The sequence below is a fragment of the Colossoma macropomum genome, unplaced genomic scaffold (genome assembly GCF_904425465.1).
Source record: "Colossoma macropomum unplaced genomic scaffold, Colossoma_macropomum, whole genome shotgun sequence".
Lineage (NCBI taxonomy): Eukaryota > Metazoa > Chordata > Actinopteri > Characiformes > Serrasalmidae > Colossoma > Colossoma macropomum.
The window spans coordinates 24,185,940-24,212,568 of NW_023494787.1; the positions used below are offsets into that span (position 1 = coordinate 24,185,940).

The 26,629-nt window shown below is 37.9% G+C and overlaps 1 protein-coding gene across 1 annotated transcript in view; it reads right to left on the minus strand.

Moving 5' to 3' along the window:
* csmd3b (CUB and Sushi multiple domains 3b) overlaps positions 1-26,629 on the minus strand; it is a 554,192-nt gene that overhangs the window by 113,386 nt on the left and 414,177 nt on the right. Inside the window, exons 32-34 of the mRNA XM_036566609.1 lie at positions 7,263-7,376; positions 6,506-6,601; positions 1,977-2,180 (exon numbers count right to left, since the gene is read on the minus strand). Coding sequence (XP_036422502.1) covers positions 1,977-2,180; positions 6,506-6,601; positions 7,263-7,376 — 414 coding nt within the window. The remainder of the gene's footprint in view (positions 1-1,976; positions 2,181-6,505; positions 6,602-7,262; positions 7,377-26,629) is intronic.

Genomic DNA, 26,629 nt, shown 5'->3' on the forward strand with positions numbered 1-26,629 from the left:
ATTGGAAGAGGAGACAGGAGGAGGGCTCAATATATCTGTGCCAGATGCTTAAATTATTAAACAAATTCACTTCGCAGCAATTTCAGACTCATTCATATTTTAGCAGTGATATATAGGATGCAGCACGTGCCCAGGTAATCAAGCGCAATCTCTCATACTTCTGCCCTTTCAGTTGGAAACATCAGGAAAGGAAGTAAAACAAAACAAGGCCAGACAAATGCTATGCTGTGAGAATTTAAGAGCAAAGACAGGCTGAAATGCTTTACAGTACTCAGCCTATTCCACTTGGACTCTTAAAGGTGATGGCTTCTTTCTTTTTTTACTTTTGTTCTTCCTTCTTGTTCTTCCAACCCCCTTAAAAGTCTTTAGATTTATTTCGATTACAAATAACATTTGTCCAGATTGTTCCAGCCAGTATTTTTATTGAAAACTCTATTTTTATTTTTGAAGTCAAAATTCATTATTTGTCAGCAGATCTTTTTAAAAAAAAACTAAAAACAGAGAAATGTTGCTTGCAAGTAGCTCCAGACCAGTACTAGGTAGACCCATCTTTTGCAGCAATAATAGCTCTAAGTCTGTTGAATTAAGTTCCTACCACCTTTACATACAGCTCAGGAGTGATTTTCATCCATTGTTGGTGGCAGATTTGCTCCAGGATGTTCATGTTTATTACCAGTAATAAATTATTTTTAAACCATTAATAAACCCTTTATAAGGTTAATCTTAATGTGGTACCATTTATTTAAGGAGGCAAAAAGCCATGATACTCTGCACTCTTTTAATATTAGGTTATATAATGCTGGGTGCATCTGGACCAACAGTGAGGCATTCAGAATCTATGTCTCCCAAAAAATTCAACATCTGGTTAATTACACCATCTCAGTCAGTGGCAAAAATTGGGAAAATTAAACTCTTAAGTTAATGTTCCACTGACTGCTGTGGTTTGCCTCGTCTCTGCTGTTGATGCCAGAATGTTGCTACTTTGAAAACAATGGAATAGCCATGCTCCTGCTGACTGTCTACCATCAAATGTAATGCAGTATAAGAATTAAGTCATAATAAAACATATCATCATATTTCAAAACTGTAGATCTCAATGAAGATACCCTAACAAAAAAACGAAATAGATGATTACAGTCTATTATTTATCATTTTATTCACTCCTTATTCACATAATTCTTGAAATGTTGAATGAAACATCTGTAAATCCTGTTCGGTAAAGAGTTTGTAATATTTAAATCCTCATTGTTTATGATTTTATTGTATGTATAACAGGAATTATAAATGTGACAAGTGATTCCAAACCTTTCAATGCTTGTATAAATATACATTTAAAAAGCTTGTCAATATGGACTATTAAAAATGTTAGCCATTTTCCGAAATTATGACAAAAAATGAAAAATTTTGAGAGGGCGAAAAAGAATTAACACAGAGAAAAGCACAGATTCCTCACAACAGATAAAACCTGGCTATGAGAACATCATCATGCGGCTGCTCTCTGTAGATCAACAGTGAGCCAAAGAGAGAGAGCGAGCTAGAGCAAGCTAGAGCGAGCTCAAGAGAGTGAGAGAGAGAGAGAAAAAGAGAGAGAGAGAGAGAGAGAGAGAAGGAGAGGAAAAGAAAAGCAGTAGCACTTTGTCTAAGTTTGCCTACTCATCAAGCCACCCCACCTTCAACGCCACGCTCTTTAAACCTGACTGAGTGCACAGCCAAGGGGAAACATCCTGCCTGTTTGCATTAAGGGACTGCAGTATTCGCACACCCCCCTTCTCCCAGCCCAAAGCTCGGCCTGCTTCCGTCTGCTAACTCACGCAGCTCGCCTAATTAACCCACTTCACCTCGGAGACAGACACGGACAGCCCGGACCTGCTGAAAGTTCACTTTTAAGCCCCCCCGTTCTCTCTTCGTTAAGATATAATGAACGTTGAAGTCATCCATATTGGATGGCGAGTGTCGATAGACTGGCGGAGACTCACCGATGCACGTGGGCAAAGTGTCGTTCCACTGCGCGAGGGCATCAGGCACGGTCTCACAGCGGATGGCAGTAGAGCCGTGCAGAGTGTATCCAGGGTTGCACTCGAACATCACGGCGGCGCCCACGGCGAAGTCATTGCCGATGCGCTTACCAAAGCGTGGCTCAGGCACGGAGCTGCACTGAGTGGCGCTGGTCCGAGGCACAGCTGTAAAGGGACAACAGAAGAGCTTTAATCCTCCTGGTTAGCTTATATGTCGTGAACGCCTCTTCTTTAATTACCTATTCGTAGCTCATCTAAACAGTGGAGAAATTCTGTTGATTTCTCAGCTTTCATTTTTGCCATGTTTTCATTTTTGATTTTATGACCTGTTGATACTACAGATAGCATGATACAACTTTTTGTTTTCTGACATCATGTTTTTGAAACTTTGAATATCAGACGGTATTTGTTCAACTAAATTTAAACTGAGCTATTTTCAAGTGAAGCACTTCACTTAAGATGAACATCTAAAAGTAGGCTATTAGGCTGAAACTATTCAAACACTGTACTACCCTAGGAATAAATAAACAGCTGGCATAACATGACATAATGCTGTATGAAAAAGAGCTATTTCAGGATGGAATTGTTATAAGACTGGACCAGACTGATTACTTTTCCCTCCAATATCGGATCCAGTACTTTATGCTGATAGGGTCTCAATATCGATACCTGGCATTAGACTAGTGCCATCTGTACTTGTTACAGAGTATAAAGTAAAGTAAGTAAGTGTAAATGAAGTGTAAAGTAAGTGTAAATGTAATTCATTATGTAACTATCAGAGTATCAGCTAGGAAATTCTGGTACTGGTCAAAGAGCCAAGGAACATTTTAGTTTACTGGACAAAAGGGTAACATTCTGCCCAGATATTTGTGTTACTGTTGCACAGAGACGATATTATGTTATCACATGACATGATAGACTAGTCAAGCATTACCTATTACATTTTCTCCTACAGCCTAAAACTCTTTGCTACAAAAAACATACTGAGCCAGATTCATAAAACACAATGACAAATTTCCTGTGAGGTTGGAGTAAATAGCGTGGTGGTAACATGTTTGCTCATTCATTAATGAGGATTACCGGTAAGTTTTACTGTTTGCATGACGTGAGGTGTTGCACTTTTTCTTAATTGAATGCCTGCAGCGATTCATAACCAATGTTGTGGTAATTTTCCCCAGTAAATCTTGTAACTGCTGTTGTAGGAGTACAAATGGATGAAGAAGGCTTGTTTGAACAAGTTTTTACATTTGGCAGATTTGACCAGCACTGTACTTAAACTGTCCTCTTCTTCCTGCATCATATAAGATGTTTTGCAAATCCCCCTCCTGTGTGTGGAAAGTTGGTAATAACTGGAAAAAAATGTCATTTTTACCTGTGGAGTTTTTAAAACATTTTTGGTGTTAAGCAAACTACCTCAGTAATGCAAAGTACAAGAGCTAACGGGTAAATTGTTTTCTGCTCAGTGAATGATGTGGAAACGTTGGCTTGTTGAGGTAGCATTGACAACAAAGAAACATCTTTTCTAACTTCAGCTATTATGGTAAGGCTAATCACACCAAGTTATTTTAGACTCCTCAGTCACGTCTGTGGAACATTAAGGCACTCATGCTTCGCAGCAATGTTGGCAAAGTAAAGTAATATACAATAGTAATATAATATTACACTGAGTGAGAAGGCTCTGAGCTGCCAGGTTATTTGGTACACCTACCTTGTACCTCATATTGGCCATTTTAGCTTATACACCTACTAAACTCTCACTTAAATAGCAAGTGGTTAGGCTAAAGACAAAGGTGTAGCTAGGAAGAAACAGTACACTGTCCACTTTTTTCATCTTGAGTTTTTACCAGTCAAATACTGACATTAACAAGCTAATGGAAACCCAGATAATTAACTATGTAATTAATTACATATTTATGTTTAAACAGCATGGCAAAATGATGGAAATAACTCAATTTAGACCTCTAAACACCAAACAAACACTCATAATTCCTTCCTCAAGCCTGTTCATTTCAGTGGTGTGGCAAGATGGGTCACAGGTGTATAGTAAGAGAATTCTTAGTAGTAAACTAGATGTCTAATGGCTGCAATTGGAGTTGTGGGATTTATTTCATCCACTTGTCAACAGAAGAAAAAAGTAGAGATCGTTTTTCAAGCTAAAGTCTGTAGTTTATGTTTATGAGTTCAATAATGAGTCACCTAGAGGAGCCAGAGGGGGATGAAACCAGCCTGTAGTCATTCTACCGCCTCGTTTGTGGAAAGAAATCCTTGAAATCTGTTCTCGGTTACTGAGGAAACAGCCTTGACTGGAGCTGAAAGCTCTGCAAGGTGCTACAGCTGCATTATGCCAACATTTTTTGCAGAGCTCCAATAAAACAATGGCTTTCAAGCTGATTTTTGCAAGATTTTTCCAAAGCGCTGAAGCAGATAATGCAGAATGTGAAGATCCCTTTTAATTACACAGTTTTAATACATTATTTTAAAGCATTTTATAACCTTAACCAGTGAGTGGGAGCTCAGCTTGCCTTAAACTCCTTTTAGAAAATGTCAGGCTGTGAGTCATACACCAGCTCTGTAATTGAGAGTTCTTTTAGCTGTAGCGCTGCAATCATCAGCACACAGTTTCTCCTTTAAAATGGCCAGCTAAAGAACTTTTCAGCCAAATCAAACATTCTGCCTTCTAAACCTTGTAAACTGATCTTAAATTCCAAAGGCATCCACTGTCATATTTGTTAAAAAAACTTAAAATGGGACCTCAAACGCGTGACCAGTTAATAACCAAGGGACAGATTAGTGCCTAGAATGGCCCTTAGTCTTCAGGCACAAAACCAGCTGAGTCACAGGCAACTGAAAAGTAATGTTTAAAGGCTTCCCAGAACACAATGGGGGCGGTGAAGGGAGACATGGGCGGCGGACTGGAGCACATTCAGAAGTCTGCAGCGCTACAGAACATGCTGTCTCTATGCCGGAGAGTCTTGGGTGGCTCTTTGAAGAGATTTAGGAGGGGAAATATGAACAGTTTGTAGAATTATAAGAAGCTTGATCATGTTGGGGCTTCTGAGCAGATTTGAAACGTTTGCTGAGCGGAGCAGCATCACGTCTCCCAACAGTGCTGAGTAATGGTTTTCAGTCGGTAAGTATCATCAACAGCTAGCTGACAAAACCCTTCCTCCAAAGCCTTCAAGGCTCAGCAGACTCCAGAGGAATGAATCAGACGATTCAGGGAAAGTTGTGCCGCCTTGAATAACGATGTGTTTCAACACAGGCAATCTTTCAAACTTGCACATGACTCACAGTAAACATAGTAAACAGTGCACCACAGTGATATTCAGGTCACCAGCTTTGCCCTCTAAAAGTAATTACCTAAGACTTTGTTTGTCCAACATTCATTGTATGCAAATTTCATTTAGTGGCAGCTGGATTATTCTAACAAGAGGCATTAACATGTGAAATACAAATTGCGCTCACCCTAAACTTTAAACTACCGCACACAAACAATTTGAGTAAGGCGCACAATATTGTCCCCTTACTCAGATAATTACTCCATTCTTTGTTTGAGCGTTTGTATGGATTCACACTGTCAGTAAAGCTAATTTTACCCAGATTCTGGAGTTGGTTAAGATACACCTCCTTCTCATTAGACTCACTTTAAAGACAAGTCTGAAAAGCCACAATAAAAACACAATCTCTTCAAGTTCTTGGAATGTATAGTTGTGATTAAAGCATGTAAACAAAGAACAAACACTGCCAATTTGGCAGTCCCATAATAGCATGATGTGATGTTGATTCCCAAGCCTTATTCATTTCTACTGATCTGTTAATACTTAGTTCCACATAACTACTTTATAAATATGAAACTTAATTAGAACAAAAAAAACATGTAAGTAGCACAGGTAACTGTCTATTAAAATTACCCATTTTGTACTCACGGCATCAAATATAGACTAAATTGACAAACCAAGTTTATAACTCTACTTTTGAAATGCTTTCTCAATTCCCTGAGTGCCATTAGTATGCAAGTTAAATTCTCCCCTGCTCTGCTGGCAGTACAGACTCCTTTATGTAGAAGCTACAACTGCACTGAACTGCATTTCTTTGACATTCATATCCGATTTTTTTTTAGAAGTGAACACAAAATGGTTTTAATAGCACATTTTGGCCTCTGCAACAGCAGATAAAAAATACTTGAAAAAATATATATTTTGCCTTAAGTGTGATTAAAAACCTACTGGTTTGAAAAATTCAAACTTTTGACCAAATCATGCAATTCTTTAATCTTTAAAACTTTAAAGCAACATATTATAAAATGGCTTTTGACCCTGATGAGCACTGATCATGGTCAAAGGAAATTCCTACAAAACCATTATTGACTTTTCTACAGCTTCCAGTTGTTTTCATAGATTCTAAGTGTCAAAAGGGGTGAACCGAGAGTGCTTGGTTCTTTGCCATATGTAAATGCTAATAAGCAGATTGTTTTGAAAGTTCAAACTGACCTTGGTACACAAAGTGAAAGCCTTTGGCAGTTTCTGGTCCAACTGTGGTGAACTTGATAGTTATCTGGTTTCCAGTACTCAAGGGCAATGACTCCCCTGGACGAGACAAAACAAACAAAACTCAAAAACAGCAGAATTGTGAGACCTTACTTTATGCAGTCTGGCATCCTTGAGCACCTCACATCTCTTGGCTTAGGTCTCACTGAGCGCACTGCAGCCTGCTACCAACAGATTTGATGATCACTTTTATTAAGTTGGTTATTTAGTCTGTTCATGAGGCTTTTCTTTTCTCATGGAATTGTGTGTTTGCAAAGTACATAAGCAGAATAAAAAGGGCTTAGATAAATAGCATGGGTCTCATTGATCCCCCCTGAAGCTCTATCGCTTCAATCAATGGCACTAACTGCTTTTCATCTGTAAAGCCACTGGAAGAAGATAAGGAGAGAGAAAATAAGCCATTTCCTCTCAGTCTCACCGTGCCATAATTTCTTTCTTGTGGCACACACCACGCCAACTGGCTACTTACACCTTCTATTAGTCACAGTGATGGGGCGGCTGCAGCCAATGTGCTGATATCAGGAACATTATAAATTTGGAAAAGCAGTCAGCGGGGATCTTTTGAAATCTTTAAAAAATTTTAAATATTGAGTGTACGTCAGCCAGAGAGGTGTCATCGGAATTAAAGGTCTTCAAAATTGAAAGTGCAATCAAATGTCTGACATAATCACCGGTATCCCTTACTGTGAGTGAGCTTTACCTGAGTGAGAGCCCGAGAGAGAGGAGAGCAGAGAGGACTGCTGCGTCGGCCCATCGTAAATGTCAACCACATCATTGAGAGACGTCTGGAACAGGACAAACTGGCCAAACAGAACTGAAAGACAGAACAGAAAAATACTGTTGGGGTAGCTTGGCTTTAATCAGTTTTAAACCTGCTGACAGGTCTCACAACGTTATCAGACATACAGTATTTTGTAGAAAAAGAAATGCTTATTAAAAATGAATCTGTATTTCATAATTTGGTCACAGTAGGACAGAACAGATTCCCATATGCACTGTCTGTTGTCTTGCTGAACTTGTAACTGCAAGAGACAACCTCCCTAAAATTAGGAAACCATTTTAAAATTGTAAACCAATAAAGCTACAAAGTATTAAGGCCAAATTTAAGGTTGCCTGAAAAAGAAGCTGAAATATCAACTACAGTTAAGAAATGTTAAAGGTGAAGTAGGTATTAATTACTGGAATGAAAGAGGAAAACCGCAAGACTTTCCCCTTTGTTTTCTATAGATTGTGTTTTGGACACTCGTTCAAATATGCTGGCAGAAACCTATGTGAATGTCTGCAAGTCACCGATTCAGAAGTATAAATTGAATATAGTTAATCTCTCTTGGACCTATATCACAAGCTAACTTAGCACCAACTGCAAATGAAACCACATGGGTAATGAAAAGTTATAAAATAAAAGAGAGATTCTAAAGCACTACTCGGACGGGTTTAGTTTTAAGTTTTTTTTCTGAATTTCTCAGGGATTTGACTCCCATCTGATTTCAATATGTCAGTTCTTTTACGGTCTGCTGCTATATCAGTAAAGATTCTGGTGTTTTTTTACCTTCTGTAAAACGTAGCATAGAAATAACCCCAGATTATATTAAACCAGTCTGAATCAACATGTAGAGAAATGCTACCATGTTCTATGGAAAAGAGATTTGTAAGTATGGAGGCACTCAAAGAAATGCAGCTTTGTTCCAGCCTGAACATTAAAACGTAAGAATCACAGAAAAAAATGTTTACTTTCATGTGGAGGTGTTGAATGTTTGCTGTTTCCAAGCTAATAACAATGGTAAAGACAATAATAACACAGCTAATAACATAGTTACTTAAGTCGCTTCAGAGCGATAGATAGATGATTGGCTAAATAAAATAGTTTTGACATGTTTTCTACTCTTTTCTGGAGTAAAGGCAGTGCATAAATCCAGTAAACGTATTTGGTGAATTAACCAAATTAAAATATTTTGTTAATTAAAAATCTGAACATTAATTAATAAACCTAAAACTAAAGCCTAAAACTATGCAAATGAGCAGCTCAACTGCTAGTAAGTGAGAGAATCATATGCAATGTTCATGTAAGAGATTTTTTTTATTAAATATTAGAAAGCTGTCATCTGAATTAAACTAGGTGCTGCTGATTATTTAGGTGAATGTGTTCATGTAGCTGTTATATTTCTTCATTGCACACAACAGGAACAAGCAAGAATACTATCATTGGTCCAGGATATTATTCTCACAATGATAGTACTGCCAGAACACTCAGCTCTACATTTGGGTCAAAATTGCAGTACCACTGCAAAAAATGGCAAAGAGGCTCATTGTGTCAAACTGTGTCAAAAATGCCTGAGCAAAAGCTTTGGCAGAAACACTACTTAAACACAGCAAATGAACCCCATAGAAGATACAGAACGTGTGACTAGCTAGTGACATGCTTTTGTTTGTGCCCTGATTTCCTCAGATAAGAGCTTACAAAGAGCGTTAAATATGTTCCCCAGAGCTTTCTGCCTAAAACTGGTCCTCTTTCATTTTACATACATCATGCCACAATAATTTTACAGTGTGCTAATAACATTACACAAGTACATCATTATTCTCAATTAGATCAGCGCATTTAAAACCAGGGAGGCTTCCCAGAGGTAATAAAGCTGTATGTTTATTTAAATCTATTTAATTGGCTACCTCTGTGAAATGGCTTTCTTTCGTGTGATGGCGATTCTGTGAGATAGCATGCTGAGCTGGTGAGCTACTGTACACATATGATGTCTTATTTCCAGTTCACTGCTTTGATCGCATCATCAAGCTAGAGAAATCCATTAGCATCCTAGTCATTAGCATTACAAAACATTCATGCCCTACATGAAGTAAACCTAGGAAAAGTTCTGTTTGAACAAAACTTAACTTTGTTTTCCAAGAGAAAATACACATGTATTGATTCCATAGGCTGACCCTTTTTGTATTGTTGTGGTTGCCATGGAGAAATTATTTTAAAATCACCATTCAAGAGTGGTCAAATATAGTTTACATAATATTTATAGTTCTTAGGCACAATAAGAAACACTAACACCTTATCTCAAGTGACTTTTGTAAAACAGTGACAATATAAAATATGAAACACACATTGTCAAGAAAATATTTAAATTACAATTAATAATAATCAGACAATAAACAATTCTTCCACCAAGAAATGTAGTTTGTTTAGGGCAGCATTGCCCAAAGTGTTGGCCGTTGACTGAAGTTTGCCCCTAAGGATGTCTGACTTCATTCACCAGAAAGTTACTTGAACACCACCCTCCATATAATTTCCTTCTTTTTACAATTGTTTTATTTTTATTTTTTTTTTTTTGTTAAACACAATATATTGTTTTATTATTAAATACATTACAATACAATATATATTTTAAAACTCAAATTTAAATCTATATTCTTTATCTGTGTGTTGTTTTGTCTTTTCAGCCTTTTGCCCACCACATAGCACTGTGGTCCCCCAAGACAAAAGGTATAGGCACCCATGCTTTAGAGCATGGAGTTATGCTCTGGTGCTCTCACCAAGCAACTATGGACTGCTGAAGGAGTACAAGAACTTTAAATCTTTATATATTGCCATTGTCATTTCATAAACTTTAAAATGTTTTGTCACATAATAGTGAAAATATCATAAAACATAAATATATAAATATGTGTAATGAAAAACCTGCACCTTATATGTAGTTTTTTGCTTAGGAAATTAGCACCATAGTGATAATGCTAATTTCTGCTAGTGTGAAGGCTGAACAAATTGGGGGAAAATATGTAATTGTTTTTTCTGACCGATATTGTGAGCTCTAGGCTTTTTTGTTTTTTTTTTAGTGCTTAATGTAGTGTGCTAGACTGCCCCCACTCAACATGTGTGAAGATAACTTTGAATAATGTAGGGTATAATTAAAATGTCAACTCTTGGGATATAAAAGTGCCACTCCTTTAAACTGCCATTTCTGTACAGATACGATTAATTGTTCAGCCCTAGCTAACATTTAAATGTGATTTCCTGTACTGTATTAGCATCAAGCTAACAGCATCACACAATTGTTTTCCCACACTGGTTTTAATACTATGCAAGGCAGAACTACTGATAATTCACATGAGAAATACATTTAATTTTGCTGCTCATCCAATCAGATTTTAGGACTGGAACTATCCATTCTCTAAATGAGCACTGGTCACTTCTGTTATTAAAGTGAATTACTACTGGCAGAGAAATGAGGATTACACATCCTCAGTGTTACACATTAGCCTATTATATATTGACAATAGCATTAACAAAATCACACACATGTGGGATTACACACACTCATCTTTTGAAGAATACACTATGTTTAGCATTGAGCCATTGCTGAAGTGCTGTTATCTCACAGCATAAAGGAATTTGTTTGAGATGTTAATGTCACAGCAGGGGTTTGAAAGCTAAAGGAGGCCTACTTAGCGTAGCGCAGCCTCCATGTGATTACCCTGTTTCTGTCTTAGGAATGCAGCTTTGTAATCAAATTCTGGCACAAACTAATTGTGAGCAAATGAATCCATTTGGGCTCTGAGCCAAAAAAAAATGCCATGATTAGATCTGCTGGTCTTGCACACTGTCTATTGACTGCCGAGCTATCAAAGACAGAGCACATCACACTTCACTAATTTGACTTCACTGACAGACAACATCAATATGATCTTGCAATCAGAAGTTATTACAGTACAGCGTTCTCACTTTACAGTTAACTGCGTCTTAATTACTAGCAACTGTAAGATAATTAACACCAGAAAGTATACAAGAATCTGTCAGTTTGTGCTTTGAGGAACAGATGTTGCAACAGCTTTAACATCTTCCAGTGTGTAAACACTAAAAAACAGCCCAAGAGTGACTCATATGAGAAGCCGAGGGGTACTGTCATAAAAGTTCGGATACGTGCGCTGCCTGTGCACACAGTGTCCTAATGGATAACTTCTGTTGGCTGGAAGCAGGGACATGTGGGAATGTACAAACCAGGCTGTTATTGATGGTGCTCCTATCCTCCGGTAGAGCCAGCTGGAAAATGAACCATAACTCATTATGGCAAGTCTACTTGCAGACAGTGTGTTCAGCCCCTCCACACCCCCCGCCCCCCGTGTATTTGGTAAGAACAATAGGAGAGATGCTGAGGCCCTCAGCACATTATCCTTGTATTTAGCCACCTTAGAGGCTCTGGCGATGCCAACACAATCACCACTCAGTGTCAGAGAAAACAATTGTGCTTGTTCAAGTTTCAGCCACTTATGCACCTAACAAGCTGGGCATATGCTAGAGGGACTCTAGCCAATTCAGAAGCAAAATGAAATAATGCTGTGCAAATGAGTCGCTTTAACCTGTTTGTATCTCAGTGACAGACAGGTTGGAAACAGGCCACTTTAGAGTACTGGAACATGTAATTTGACAATTTTTAGATATAGCCTTAAACATGGCTATGACACTACTGGAATATGCCTTTAAAAACTGTTTATGAAATGTAGTCTACAAATGGCACAGCTGCTGTGAAAAGTCAGATCATTTATCTGTGCCCACAGAAACAATGAAAGCAAGATCAAGATGGAACTGCAGTGTCACTAGAGACTCTTTTTTGTGTTGAGGGGCTAGGGGAGATACCTGGAACTCAGAGCATTGCACACATAGTTTAATTTGAATGCCTTTGGTGTTGTGCCTCCACTGGCAGGACAGCACCCGTGCTTCACTGTCAGACAGTCCAGAGGCCATTTAAAGACAACAGGGAGAGCCCATTTATCTACACCATCCAGGGAACCACTCAGGATGGACTGATTCCCAGTTCAGACACAGATCGCCCTTAAGCTTCCTTACACCCCTCATGTTACTACACCAATGTCCTCCTTTGAAAGAAAGCACTATCAGAAGCTGGGTGCATTGAACACAGACCACCTTCTGAAAATTGGTAGCAAGAGCCAAGCTAAATGCCAGTGGTCTGCATAACAGCCTGACACACAAACTGTGTGGACAGAGTTGCTATTTGTACTAGAATTTGGTCTAGAAGTAAAAAACCCAAAACTCTTGGGCAGTTTTCCAAAAAAGATAGTACACCTCTATTTACAAGTCAATTCTGAGTCTGAGTCAAGTCTCAAGCCTTTGAAGGTCCATTGTGAATCAAGTCTTGAAACTTTAGTACTGAACTGTAGTTTAGCCTCGTTATTAGCTGCAAACGATGCACTTTACAAAAGTAAACGCCTAGTAAAAACCTGTCAGGTTCAATGTGACTTCAAATAGCAAGCCTTTCATTCTGGAAAAAAAACTCAGTTTGAAGGACAGAACTAAAGAGCTACACGTAGTGTTTAAAGGAAAGAGGCAAAACAACTTGAGATGGTTGGTTAGCCTATTGTTAATACAGCACATAAACTAGCTAGCTACTGCAATAGCTAACCCAGCAGAAACGTTAGTAAGCTATAAAGGCATGTGATCTATAATGTACCACAACTTCAGCTTTAATAGCTAGTGTGCTAGATAACATTACCATACTTGCTATCAAGGCTATATGCTAGCAGTTTTAAGGCATGCCTCTTTGCTTTAACGTCAACGTGAATCAAAAATCAGAATTACAGGATATTCAGGTGAGAAATAAATGTGGATGGGACACGATTTTATTCTCCAGGATTTAACTGGACTGTTAAAAAAAAAGGAGGATTGCGAAAAAGAACACAGAGTCAGACTCTGATAGTCAGCAAATCTGTCTGGCATCTCCTTTTGCAGAAAAGCTGAAGGAAAAAAAAAAACCAAATTTTGTCAAAAAATGCAGGATTGCACTATTCTGATGTGTAGGTTTTGTTTCTGAAACATGACTCATTCAATTTTGAAAGCTTGAATTTAATGTAGACAAGACATAGTGCTGTTAGAATTTTGTGAATAATAATATAACACAATGGATTATGCTTTATGAGAGCAAAAACATGAACTAACAATGTAAAAAAGGTCTTTTGATATCATAACTCTAAATAAAATCAGTTACTGCATGTAGCACCTCATTCTGCCCTTCAAACTGAAAGTTTTTCTGTAATGAAAGGCTCGTTATTTGATCCGTATCAAACTTGACCCCACTGTGAGCAGCAGGAGATTAGCATAAACCACTGAAGTCATCTCAGCTGGATTCCTCTAGCCAAAAATCAATGGGATTTTCGGAAATCGCTGCTAACACGCTCTGTGGTTTACAAAATGGTTTCAAACTTGAAATGTTTCATCCTTTATACTTTTTTCACTGAATATCACTGGATCCTTTAAATTATGACATCATTAGGAGGAAAATATGAATTCTGCTACATGCAAGCTAACACTGCTGTGCACAGAATTGACATCAGCAAAGGAAGTACACAAAAAAGCTTTCTCAAGTCTTTTGTAGTACTAGTAAGGTACATGAGAAGTAGCTGATGTTATTATATAATGGTGTTGAGGTTCAATAGTTACTTTCATGTGACTTCATTTCAGCGCACAAGAGTAGCTTGCTATGTGCGCGGATGTAGCATTATTTGTATTTTGACTCCTTAAAGACTTCAAAATTCAGAGGATCCAGTGACATTTAGTGGAAAAATGTATGTAAAACAAAACAAGATTTGGAACCTTTTTTTACCATGAGCTGCAACAGTGACGAATTCCATTCATTTTTGCCATAGAGAAGTCCATCTTACTAAAAGCTGCTAATCTGGACATGACACTGACTACAGAACGATGCAGGACTTCATAGGTCTATTGCAGTAATGACTGTGCATGGCCATAAGGCAAGTTCACACACGCAAGTCTGGCAACGAAAGAGTTTATTCATTCACAGCATTAAGGTTCTAACTTAATCAGTTTTGTTTATGTTATTTTCTCTGGCTGAAATTTCACATTGTAAGTCTCAAGTGCACGTCGAGTTGCGAATCAGTCAACATTTGACTCGAGTCTCTCGAATCTCTATCAACTAAGGAATTATTTCTAGTTGAGAATCCAAATTAACACAACCAGTCTAAGGCAAGGCTTAATAAGAAAAAATAGCCCTCAGACATGTTGTAGATGATTCCTACAGCTTTGCCTGATGTGAAAAACCTCTTTAGAGCTGTTCTCACAAGGTGTGCACCATTCGCACAGCTTCTTGACGATTGGTCTAAAATGCCCCCTCGTGCCAAGAAGCTGCACAGCTGTGCTAGCCTGCTGGTCAGAAATTTGTGGCAGTTGCACACTGAGAGCCCATTTCCTCCACCAGTTTTGGCACGCAGGGTAGGTCACAACATGTGGTTGCTCTTTCGCAGAGCTGAACACCTTGCTTCAGCCATTCCTCTTCCTCTCCTCCGTACAGCACAAACCCCCACCGCTTCACGAGATTGCCCTTTTCTATGCAACCCCTTACACTTAACACATTCTGACAGATGCTTACTGGCTCCTATGGAAATGAGGCCTGTGATTAATTCACATTTCTGCCTTTTTTTCTCAAGAGTAAGAACTCCTCTGAAAAAAAAAAAAAGTCTTCTTGTCTCTCACTGTCCTTGAATCTTTCTCTGTTTCCCTCTCCTGGGTCGTGTCGTGCTGGAGCTGGACTGCAGAGCCATTTTCATTCTGCTGCTTGAAAGCTGCAGAGCAAAAAGGAAAAAAGAGGGAAAAAAGGCAAAAACACATGCACACCTTTCCTCTGCTCTACGCTGCTTCAGTCAGATGAATGAGCAACTCGCCAAGAGGAGAGAGGGGTGACTTCACTGCCAATGCTTCCGGCATATTCTGCAGAGGATGCTGGAATATTACTCTTACTATTGGCCTCTTACAGTTGGAGAAAACCACATAAACTAATATGCCCAAATGTTTCCTCACAAGAAACAGAGATGCCCTGCAGAGTGAAAACAGCCAAATGGCTCATTAACAACTATCTCTCATTTCAGCTTTTTTAGGTAGCTGATAAAAAAAAAGATTTAAGCACTTTATTTATTTTTACTAAGTGCTACACTTTACACTAAGGAGCTTCAAAGTTCTTTAAAGACACCGTTTTTGTAAATGAGATGTGTGTGTGTGTGTAAAGAATCTTTTTACAGTTTAAATAACCTCCACATAATGTAAAGGTTAGATACTAATTAATATTTGTCTGAATATTCAGTGTGTTATGTTGTATTTATTGTTGAGCCAAGCTGTTCACTGCTGGGTATGATTGTATTATAATTGATACTATACCACAATGTCTTGTTTAATTGGACTATATGTAGTCTATCTCTTTCTGATTTGTCATGTTTGGTCCTGTTCTGTTTCACTGTATACAGGTAGATGGTTGGGATGACAAAGTTCTTCTTGATCTTCATCTTAATCTTCTCCCAAACCATGCATCCCAAAACATAAGAACTATTTGGGAGTCTTAATTTTTATCAGTGTAGACGCTTGTCATTCAAACCTAACCCTAAATCCTAACCCTGAACTTAAAATTCTTATTCTAACACTATTAAAAACCAGTGGTTAGTTTGTCAACTATTTGATAACCTAGTTTATCTACAAGGAACAATGGTGTTAATAATATATCAGTGCAGTAAATTACTGGCACTGATTCTTTAAAAATGCTTAAAATGCTGGAATTATACATATTTTTCAAAATGTCTGCATAATTAAATAATTACACAAAGTCATTTAGAGCAGTTTAATATGAGATACTCCATTTTCGAGAAACTTAAAAACAGTCAGTACTGTTTACAGTGGTGGTTATAGGAACCAGACATCTAATGTTTCTAAGGGCCTGTTTACACCTTGCATTAACATGTTTTTGGTGACATTCAGATTTTACTTGACTGCATGAAGTAAACACCCCAAGGACGCACTGTAAACAGATTACAACTGGATCAGTTAAACCATATTTTGAGGTGGTCAGAGACAGATCTTGATCAGATTTAACCTCCTCTAGTCCTTCATCAGTGGTCACAGGACGCTGCCCACAGGACGCTGTTGTCTGGATATTTTTGGTTGGTGGACTATTCTCAGTCCAGCAGTGACACTGAGGTGTTTAAAAACTCCAGCAGCACTGCTGTGTCTGATCCACTCAGACCAGTGCAACACACACTAACACACCACCGCCACACAACACATCAGTGTTACTGCGGTGCTGAGAATGATCCACCACCCAAATAGTACCTGCTCTGTGAGGGTCCATGGGGGTCCTGACCACTGAAGAACAGGGTAAAAGGGGGCTAACAAAGTATGCAGAGAAGCAGATGGACTACACTCTGTAATTGTAGAACTACAAAGTGCACCTATATAGTAAGTGGAGCTGATAAAATGGACAATGAGCGTAGAAACAAGGAGGTGGTCATAATGTTATGCCTGATCGGTGTATATAGCCACTGCTGCTCTCACTGGACATCAGTCTGAACACTGGAAAAACATGTTCACATGACTTCCATGTTCAGTTAACGTGTATTCAGAAGATGAAAACAATGTGACTGAATTACTGAAAGTAAAAAACAATCTGAGCACAGATTATCTACACATCAGATCAGCGTTAACAGTTTGCAGCTCAATGAAAAGACTCAGACTAATATCAATGGGCTCAGAAAGACATGCACCAGTTGAGTTCATAATCTAAGCCATCATGTTCTGAGTCACTTGGTGTTGAAGGCAAATTACAGGCTGGCTGATCTGTGGCTTAGAGGAACTCCTTCTTCAGCCTGCTGTAGAGTGCCAAGGTTACAGGCATAACCTGTCCTGTTTGGCAAGTCATTAGATTGTGCTCTGATAAGCGACTCAGTCAGATCTGGGACGGGGTGCAGGCCGGAGGCGAAGGTGGACAGGTCCTATTTGCTTTCCTCTTGCCTGGAGATGTGTGTATCAGCTACTCTGCATCTGCTACCATGCACTTGTCACTTGACCTGTCTGGCCTAAAAAAGTGTCTGGCCTGATATAAAGAAAGCACAGTGAGTGGTCTTGTATCCCATCAGGAGTAGTAGTGTGCTGCTATAGAGCGAGGTTTAACAGGGCTCATACACTGAATTTAACTTTGCTTGCCTTTTTTAAAAATAAGATTTTGACGTATGATGTAAACACTGTTTAAGGTTTCAAAACATACCATTTGTACCCCAGTCAAAACAGGCAAACAAGCCTGCAAAAAGCAGCCTGTTTTGAATTCACCCATGGTTTTGATGTCACAATCATGAACCTATTTAGGCATGACCATCCATTCAGCCTAGAGTAATTGAGCCCACCTTTACATGCTGAAGTGATAATGAATGTCGTTACAGCAGGCAGTCTGTAACAGACTTCCTGGAATGGATGGCAATAGACTAAATAATTACAGTTTTTCACAATCGCTAAGAAGCATTTCTAAGTTTAAGCTCTTTTCAAAACTGCAGAAACATGCAACACAGCAGTCCATTATACACTCAGAAAGCTCTACAGCTGCTAAAACACTGCAAAAATGTCTCAAAATAAACTCATTTCAGCAAAACATCAACACTATGAATACTTTGAATACTATGGATACTTTTTTCCATGTTAGCATACAAAATACCTATAGTAAACATTTTCCAAAATTCTTTAATTTATTTCTTGCTCAGTCTCAGCCTTTAACAAAACTGTTTTTCTGTAAACTACAAATGCTGTGCTGAAGTCCAACTCAGGTATACACTTATCTATAAAAGGGGTCCCTTCTGTAGTTATTTTGTTCAAAATAGACAGCCTATTATGGGCCCAGCTCAGTAGATGTGGATGGGACCATGTGGCCAAATAATGCAGACGAGTATGCATTTACAGTATCTGAGACTTTTTTTCTTTACCTGGTAATTTAAAGTACTGACTGTTTTGTTTTACTCCATCTGTACCTATACAGTAAAGATACACCATTCTGTTGTGTCATGTTCTTCTGATGTACCTATCTCTTATCTCAACCTAAACAAAATTATGTGTAATAAGCAATTTAACTGGTTTTATTCAACTCATACAAATACTTCCAATAAAATAATGCAAATCAAAATTGGAGGTTAGATGAACAAAATCAATAGTTTACATGATCAGCCAAAGAATAATAAACAAATTACACTATGAAACAAAACTACAGAACAAATAACTGTTTAATACTTCATAGATTTCTATCAAATAGTGGATATACCTTAATACCAACAATTGTTAGTGTTTCTGAGGTGATTGTGAGGTAAACAAAAAAAATGCCCAATATACGGTCCAATACTTGAGATAATAGAGCAAAGAAATAATATCTATCAGGTGCAAATGCTTAATCTACCTGGTCTGCATCATTTGGCCACGTTATCCATATCACACATAACAGAAAAGCACCTGTTAGATTTTATTTCTCTTTCTTCTTGTCCACATCATGCCTATTGTCCTCTTCTGCTTTTGCACAGTGTTGAGGCTGTTGTTGTGAACAAATATACTCCAGAAATGACCCCTTCTTATAGATGGCCAACCTCTGGATAGGACTCCAGCTTGGATGGGACACTTTGATTTAGACACATTTAATCAGAGGTTTGTCTCTATAAACTTTATATTTGAGGCTTTGATTGTTTTGAGGCTTTGATTGATTGTCCAATGTAGTACTTGTGACTTAGCAAATTGATATTCAGTTCAATTTCATGTTTAGTGTATCAGTTGTATAACTCTTTACATAAGCATACACAGCTTGAGCTACAGAAGTACACAGCCTTGTTAAAGGCTGACACTGAGTGAGAATTTTACAAATTGTGTTCACTGAACACATTCTGTATTTAAACAAGAAAAACACAGTTAATAGTTTGGTCCAAACAGAGCATTGTGCTTACTGTGTGTAGAGTTTTGAAACAGAGAACTAAAATGTTTATTAGCAAGTGTAAAAAACTGTAAATGGGTGGCTGAAGCTCCTTTTTTGTGAAATCCTTGAAGACTTCAGTCCCAGTGTGACAGTTTGTTCCACACATTTCGGTTTGGACTGTTCTCTAAATGAGGCACAATACAGAGCAGCCCATCTGAACCAAGGTCATTTACATATATCAGGCTTACAGACACTGTAATGGAAGAATAATGACTAAGGATTGAATCAGCTTTTCCTTGCAACAAAGACAAATAGCAAAAAGTAATAGTACTTTTTACGATATTCTTATCTTTGTCTCAGCCCTGCTCATTCTGCTATACTTTCCTGGCTCATGGACCGCCATAAGCCTTCACTTCTGACCTGACACATTCAATAACTACTATTACAGTTATAATACTTTTTCTCTTTATTTCTATATATTTCACCATGCACCAATGGATTGCTGAAATGAGTAGATCTTTAACTACTATTTCATAATGTAAATGGAACCGCTGAACTGTAACACATTGACATCGTGCAACCGAACGATAACATGCAATTTCCACAAGTGCCAAATGAGCTTATAATTTCATATAGGAAAAATTGATGTGAAAAATAGATGGTTCTGCTGATAATGTCCTCTACTGAGTCACTTTTACAAAGCCGGTTTCCAGGGAGATTAATGGCTAGATCACATTGCCACTGGCTCTAATTGCTCAGGACTGACCAGTAGGACTGACACCACATACGCATTCAGGGGAGGTTCTAGCACAGAGCTGCCAGGGGCTTCGTGATTCTGATTCACAATCGTGGTTCTGTTCTTGCACCACTTACATGTCCTCCTCTTCTCTTTTCTCTCTCTCTAATAGTTAAATTTAATGCTTATTCTACTGGCACAACCCTACTGTCCATCAGCCCTTGAGTTGAGCTCATACCCTCAGGGCTTTCTCCTCCACTCCAGGCCAGGTGGCTGGGGTCTTTCCCTTGAGCCTTAGCTAACCTCTCTCTGCTTGGAATCTGCTCTGGAACCCTGCCTGGACTTCAATAGCCAGGCCCAGAGGGACAGAGGTCTAACACACGCTCTTTGAGGCTCAGCCACCTCTAGGTCATTCAATTGGCAGAGAAGAAGCTCATATGAATTGTGGGTGTGTGCACATATGCTCCAGCATATGTACAGATGCACCCACATATATACAGTGTGCACACTTAAACATATGCATACACGTGTACATGTGTGCTCATACAGGACATGATACGCACATTCCTTTAAGGTCAAAAGGATAGCTTAACCATATGTTACCATATTGTTCTCCATAACAAACCTTGTGTCTCAGAATTGGAAACTTTAAAGGAGAGGGAAAAAACAATCCTAACTTTATAGTACGACAACATAAGCATAAACAGGCACGAGTACACTATGAATGTAAAGAGTACTAGTGCACTGACTTTGGTTTGTTCTTAAATCCAACATAATGTATTGCAGATATCCCAATAACAATCAAACAAAATGATCTGATAAAAAAAAAAGTTCCAAACAGTAATGGGCAGTATTTAAAATTTTCCTCAGGTATGAGTTTTGGTTAAACCGGTATACCGGTATACCACAAATAAACACACATAATGCAGCTTTTTAAACCACACTAACATTAGTCCTTTAGCTGTGTAGCTGACCCAGGGATGTTTCTGTCACATCTCAAATTAAAATGAAGCCATCCCCACAATGATCTATATGCCAGAGCTCCACTCTGGTGCAATCTGGCTCATTTTAACACCTGCTAGTAAGTGTATGCATTAACTGATAGCAGTCAAACGGTTTAAATTCCACCAAATGATTGCTTAACATTTCTGCATCATTAAATGGTTAAGATGTAAACAAAATCATTGAAAATGCTCTGTTTTACAGAAATTTACTGACTCAGAATCCTTCACAGTTGTGGTGATGGGAACCAGACATTGGAAGTGTTTAATGCCTCTAAAAGCACCCTCACTGAAACATTTCACATCAAACCAGTCTTCGTGACCTTTGTTGCTTCGCAACCACTAAATTATGCAGAAATTCTGAAAAATAGATAGAGTTCCCCTTTAACTATAGTCGAAAACTTTGTGCATCCACCAACTTGTGCATGATATTGATTTGTCTTAGTGATATAATGATGTACTGGGGACTAACGTGCAGTGACAAGGATGCCCTCTAGGTGTTGATTATTTATGCTGCATAATTTGTTCACTTGAACACTTTAAATTGCACCCTGAACAAATTCCAGAGCTCAGGAGTTCCTGTTCTGTGTCTATGCACACAACATTGGCTGTTCCATCTAATGTTGCCAATAGATAACAAACCATTCTCCCCAGCTCTGAATAATGAATAGCCCACACATCCAATTCATAGCTGTTTTTCCTCATGTGAACATGCACAGCAGTCCCTTTGGCCTGCTGTGTTACTGTGTCATATTTAATACATATTTTTCACATTAGACTATTTGTTTGCATTAATTACTTAAAAAAATAAATTTCATCTATTTTTCTTGATTTATTTACTTTTGGTTTATTTATCTCTTTTTATCAATTTGCTTTCACTAAACAGATATCATGTCCTTTTTCCCATGAACTGTTTTACTTACAGTTTTGCTATTTATAGTTTCACTATTTAAACATAGTGTAGGCATTTCATGCATGAAAGATTTTTTTTCAATCCATTCCTGATCAATATTATGCTACACTTTCAAAGACATTTTCTCTCAAATAGTCAGTATGAATGAATAAATAATAAATAATGTATATTTCACATCTTTTTCATATAATGTGTGTACTGTATCTAAGCTCTGTTGCATTGATTTCAGTTGGTACACATGACATTCTGAACAGTCGTATGCAAACATTTGAAGCCCCAAATTATGCTTTGTTGATTCTCAAATATACAAAAATAAGCGCACAACCTCTGCCAGAAAGAAACATATTTTAAAAAATATTGAGTAAAATATTTTGGGATAAAAATATAAAATAAAATGTGCCACAAGTTTCGCATGGACCACATTTTGTTTTTTTATTGTTAACTATGTTAAATTGAGTAAATAATCAGTAATTTTGCATTGAAATGTGCAGACATGTGTTCTCTGTACAGGATATGTCTTAAATTAGAAAATCAACATTTAACAAGGGGTGCCAAACTTTTGCATACAACTGTATCACCTCTAGCATCTGTCATGCCATCAACAGAACTTTACTGTCCTAAGATGTGAGGATGAGGGTAATCTTAATCTTAAAGTTCATAAGGACTGCGCCATGATTCTTTTCCTAAGATAAGCAATCGCAGCCACCAAATATGACAGTTCCAAGAACAGTTAACAATCTATTAACTGCTCACTCACTAATAGTCTGCACATTTCAGAACAGCAAACTCATAAATGAACCTCTCAGTAAAGACAACAACTTGTTCAGTTGTAAAATAAGAACAGTTACCTGGAGCATTAAACTTCAGGGACATATCTAAAGCCTAGTATTGGACTAAACTTCAATGTCAATCATGTTTCACCATTTAAAAACCCATTTAGTCTAGGCTTAAGCTTAATCTGGGTGTGGGAAATCAGCCTTAGGTGTAAGCATTACAGCAGGTAGTGATAAGCCTTATCATTTTGCATAGCCAATTAGATTCAGCTTATTTACCATGTCTAGATGTGTGTTTTCATGTGGAACTGTCTCTGAATGTCAGAGGACATGGAGTTCATTCAGTATTTAACCTGTACAACTAAGGCTGGTGTCCTCTTGTTTCCTATCACATGAATCACATGCATGAAATAAATCCTAGTGTGCTTCATGATGCTAATGTCTGTGAGCTTACTCAGAAAACACAATGAAAAATGAATTTTCATTTTAATCAGGATTCATTTAGAAGTGAATTCATGTGAATGTGAGCAGTGTGCACAGAAGAAATGTAAGATCATTGATTTACTTCTCTTCCAGTGCAACTTGCTGTGTGTTGCTGATAAAAATAATCAAGTGCACTCTCCAAATAGCAAAGTAAAGAAATTAGATTGTCTTTGTTTATATAGCACTTGAGGTTTGATTAGTGTGAACGAGTATCCCTTCTTCAAAGCCCTCCTGTGTGTAGTGCAGTCTGTAAGTAATTGGACAGTGATACAATGTTTGTTGCTTTTGCTCTATACTCCAGCACACTGGACTTGAAATGAAACAATGAGATTAAAGTGCAGCTTTATGAGGTTGATGTCAACATTAATTCAGGGTACTTACATCTATACTGGGTAAACCATAAATGAATCATACCCTCTTTATACATAGCCCCCCTGTTTTGAAGATCAAAAGTAATTTTACAACTGTAAATAAAATTGTCATGTTTAAGCCTTGGCTAAGACAGCGTTAGATGCTGGGTATCATTTCTGGTGGTGCTTTGTCGAGCCTATAGTTCACCTTCTTTATGTACTTGCTTGTTTTGTAGCATTCTGCATTTATTCTGTGTAAGACAGTTGTTCCATACATAACATTTAAGATGTTCTTAAATATACGATGGAAAACATTGCATATATTATAAAGCCTGTTAAATGCCTATGGACAAATTAGACAAAGATTAACCTGTACCAGAATGATGGAGCAGGAACTCACAATCCAAGGTATACCACACATCATTTGTACAAATTAGTGGCTTGTGCATTTATGGTTACCAGTGATCTTTACTGATGATGTGATCTTTGCTGATACTGATCTTTATTGATTATGTGACTGCTAACAGCAGCAGCAGCGGTATGATTTTGAAGCTGCGGAAACATCTTAAATCGTTAAATGTCTAAAAGTTATTAATGCTCTTTATTTATACATTTGAGTTTTAAACTCAAAGTTTAGAATGTGTAAAGGAGTAAAGGAAGTCTGTGAACAATTCAGCCTAAAGTGATAGGAATGCAAACATAACAACTTACCCCATAGGTGGGGTTAACAGTAACAGAAGGAGGCGTTAGTTGTAACAATCGCTGTAAATGAATGCAAAATGCAATTAATTCAATATAGTTCTATGTTGTTTGTGCCAAACAAGCTTTCCACCATAAATAGATAGAAGATATTCATAAAAAAGAAATATGATTAATGAACAGAGACTGCGACAAATGTGGCAAATGAATTTTTGACCACAAAGTAGAAGAGCAAATAGCACAAAAAATGTAAATACCATGACATTAGTAGTTTGTTTTTTGATGAACCTGTGCATCTGTGTATATTGTTTATTTTTGTTTATTTTTAGTTGGTACACTGTAACTTTTAACCCTGCCATTTGGAGGATGTACTTTAGCCTGGCTAGCTCTTATGGTGAGTTGTTTATATCATGTTATATTATACTATGCTTATATAACTTTTATATTACAGACGCCCAGTGTGACTTATACACATTAACAAGTAGGTATAAACTTATACCTCAGTAGTCAAAAAGCACTGGAAAAATGATTCACATTTTACTTTTATGCAAAATCAGTGTTTAGGGTGAATGCCGAAAAATATCTATGCAACTGTCATTAAAATTTGCTGATGACTTTGCTATAGCAAAAGCATATTCTACTTCAGCTTGTTTAATTACATTAAACTTAATGGACAGTGCTTGGCCTTGCAGCAGGCAAAGACCTGAAATATACTGCTAAGGTCACTTTTTCAGAGCCAAAAAGTGGAAGGTCTCTGACCAGCCATGTTAGTTATTTAAGCTGAATCCTACTGAGCATGCATTTCACTTACTGAAGACAAGACTGAAGTGAAAACCACTGAAAACAAGCAAGAATTTAAAATGGCTGTATTACATGGCTGGTACCAGTGACTTTAACAACTTTACTCAAGATTCTGTTCATTTCTCCAGTTATTCAGAAGAGAGATATGGTGAGCCTATGTATACCCTTTATTCCTATATAATTTATTCACTGCGTCTTCAAATTAAAGCTGACATTGTACATTCATAGGTCTGCGCGCACAGTAGCTGCTTTGTATTCACGTCCCACCCAAAGCTGCTACTTATATTCGCTACTTATATGAAAGCGCATAACTCCATATTCTCTTCATATCTCTCACTAATGCAATGCAACAAGAGTGAATTGAGTTTATTAGCAGTTCTTCCCTGCTGAATCATTAGATTCATGCCTACTAGAAAACAGCATAACCAATGCTGATACATTTCCTCAAGGACAATGATCCATATGAAGCCTGGAAAATACAACTAGGCCAGATGAAGCTTTCTCCACCTCAATGGACCACGATGGCACTGCATTTCTGAATGTTAGTCAGTGCCAAAGAACAAAAAAAGACCTCTCAGCCTCACCAGTGTAGTACAAAGCAAAAGCCACTCTTCTGTGGAGTCTCTACAGGCATAGAGCAGATAAAAACAGGCAAAGCGGAGGCTATTTTTCTCTCTTTTCTCAACAGCCTTCACTTTATATTTGAAATGTCTGTGTGGGATGGATCTTTACTCTCAGCCTGTTAAAAGTCCACACAAGTTCATGATTGACATGAGACTTCTGCCATAAGGGAATGATAAAGTGAGCTAAAAATATCCAGGAAACATTAATAGGATTGTGAAGGATACCAGAATGACTGAAGTTGCAGGAGGCTCGAAGGAGTATGGAAGCCTTATACTTGTGTATAAAGGAAAGGCTTTTTTGTGTTTCATCATCTTTGGCTTGACTGGCTGCAACTAGATGAGTTCACCAAAGATAAGTCTCTTTTTCTCTTAGACACTGAGCTGTAGATGATGGAAAAACTTGTGTATTAATCACTGCTAACTGACATTTAGAGGGGCGGGGAAAGTAATGAGTACTTGTCTGGAAAATGTCAGAAACTAAAAGCATCCATTAACACTGCTGAAAATGCTAGTTTGAGACATGACGGAAGAGTAGAGCAAATTCTTATGCAAAGAGCAGAGCATATATTTAAGAACAGTGTAGGCTTATGCCTGATTAAGCGTTGCGCTTGGCCTAAAGGACAGCAAGACAAGCTAACACTTTAATTAACACAGCAAAAATCAAACTAAGAGCGCACGCAAAGGTCCTTAACATGTCACATTACTTTCACCTGGTGAAATGTGATGGTGTTTTACTAAACTAATGTTTACCGTCTTAAGCGGTGAAAGCAGCATTCAGCTCAATCCTCCGAACAACAATTAAAGCCCTTTGAGCGTACATGTAAGGCCTGCAGCAAGCCGGATGAAAAACACCAGTAGCTGATGTAACTCTAATTTAGCGACTGAACGTTGCTGGTGCTTGTGTGCAATATTTAACAGTGAGAGATCATTACACTCACTCCCCACTGGCCATGACTGAGGATG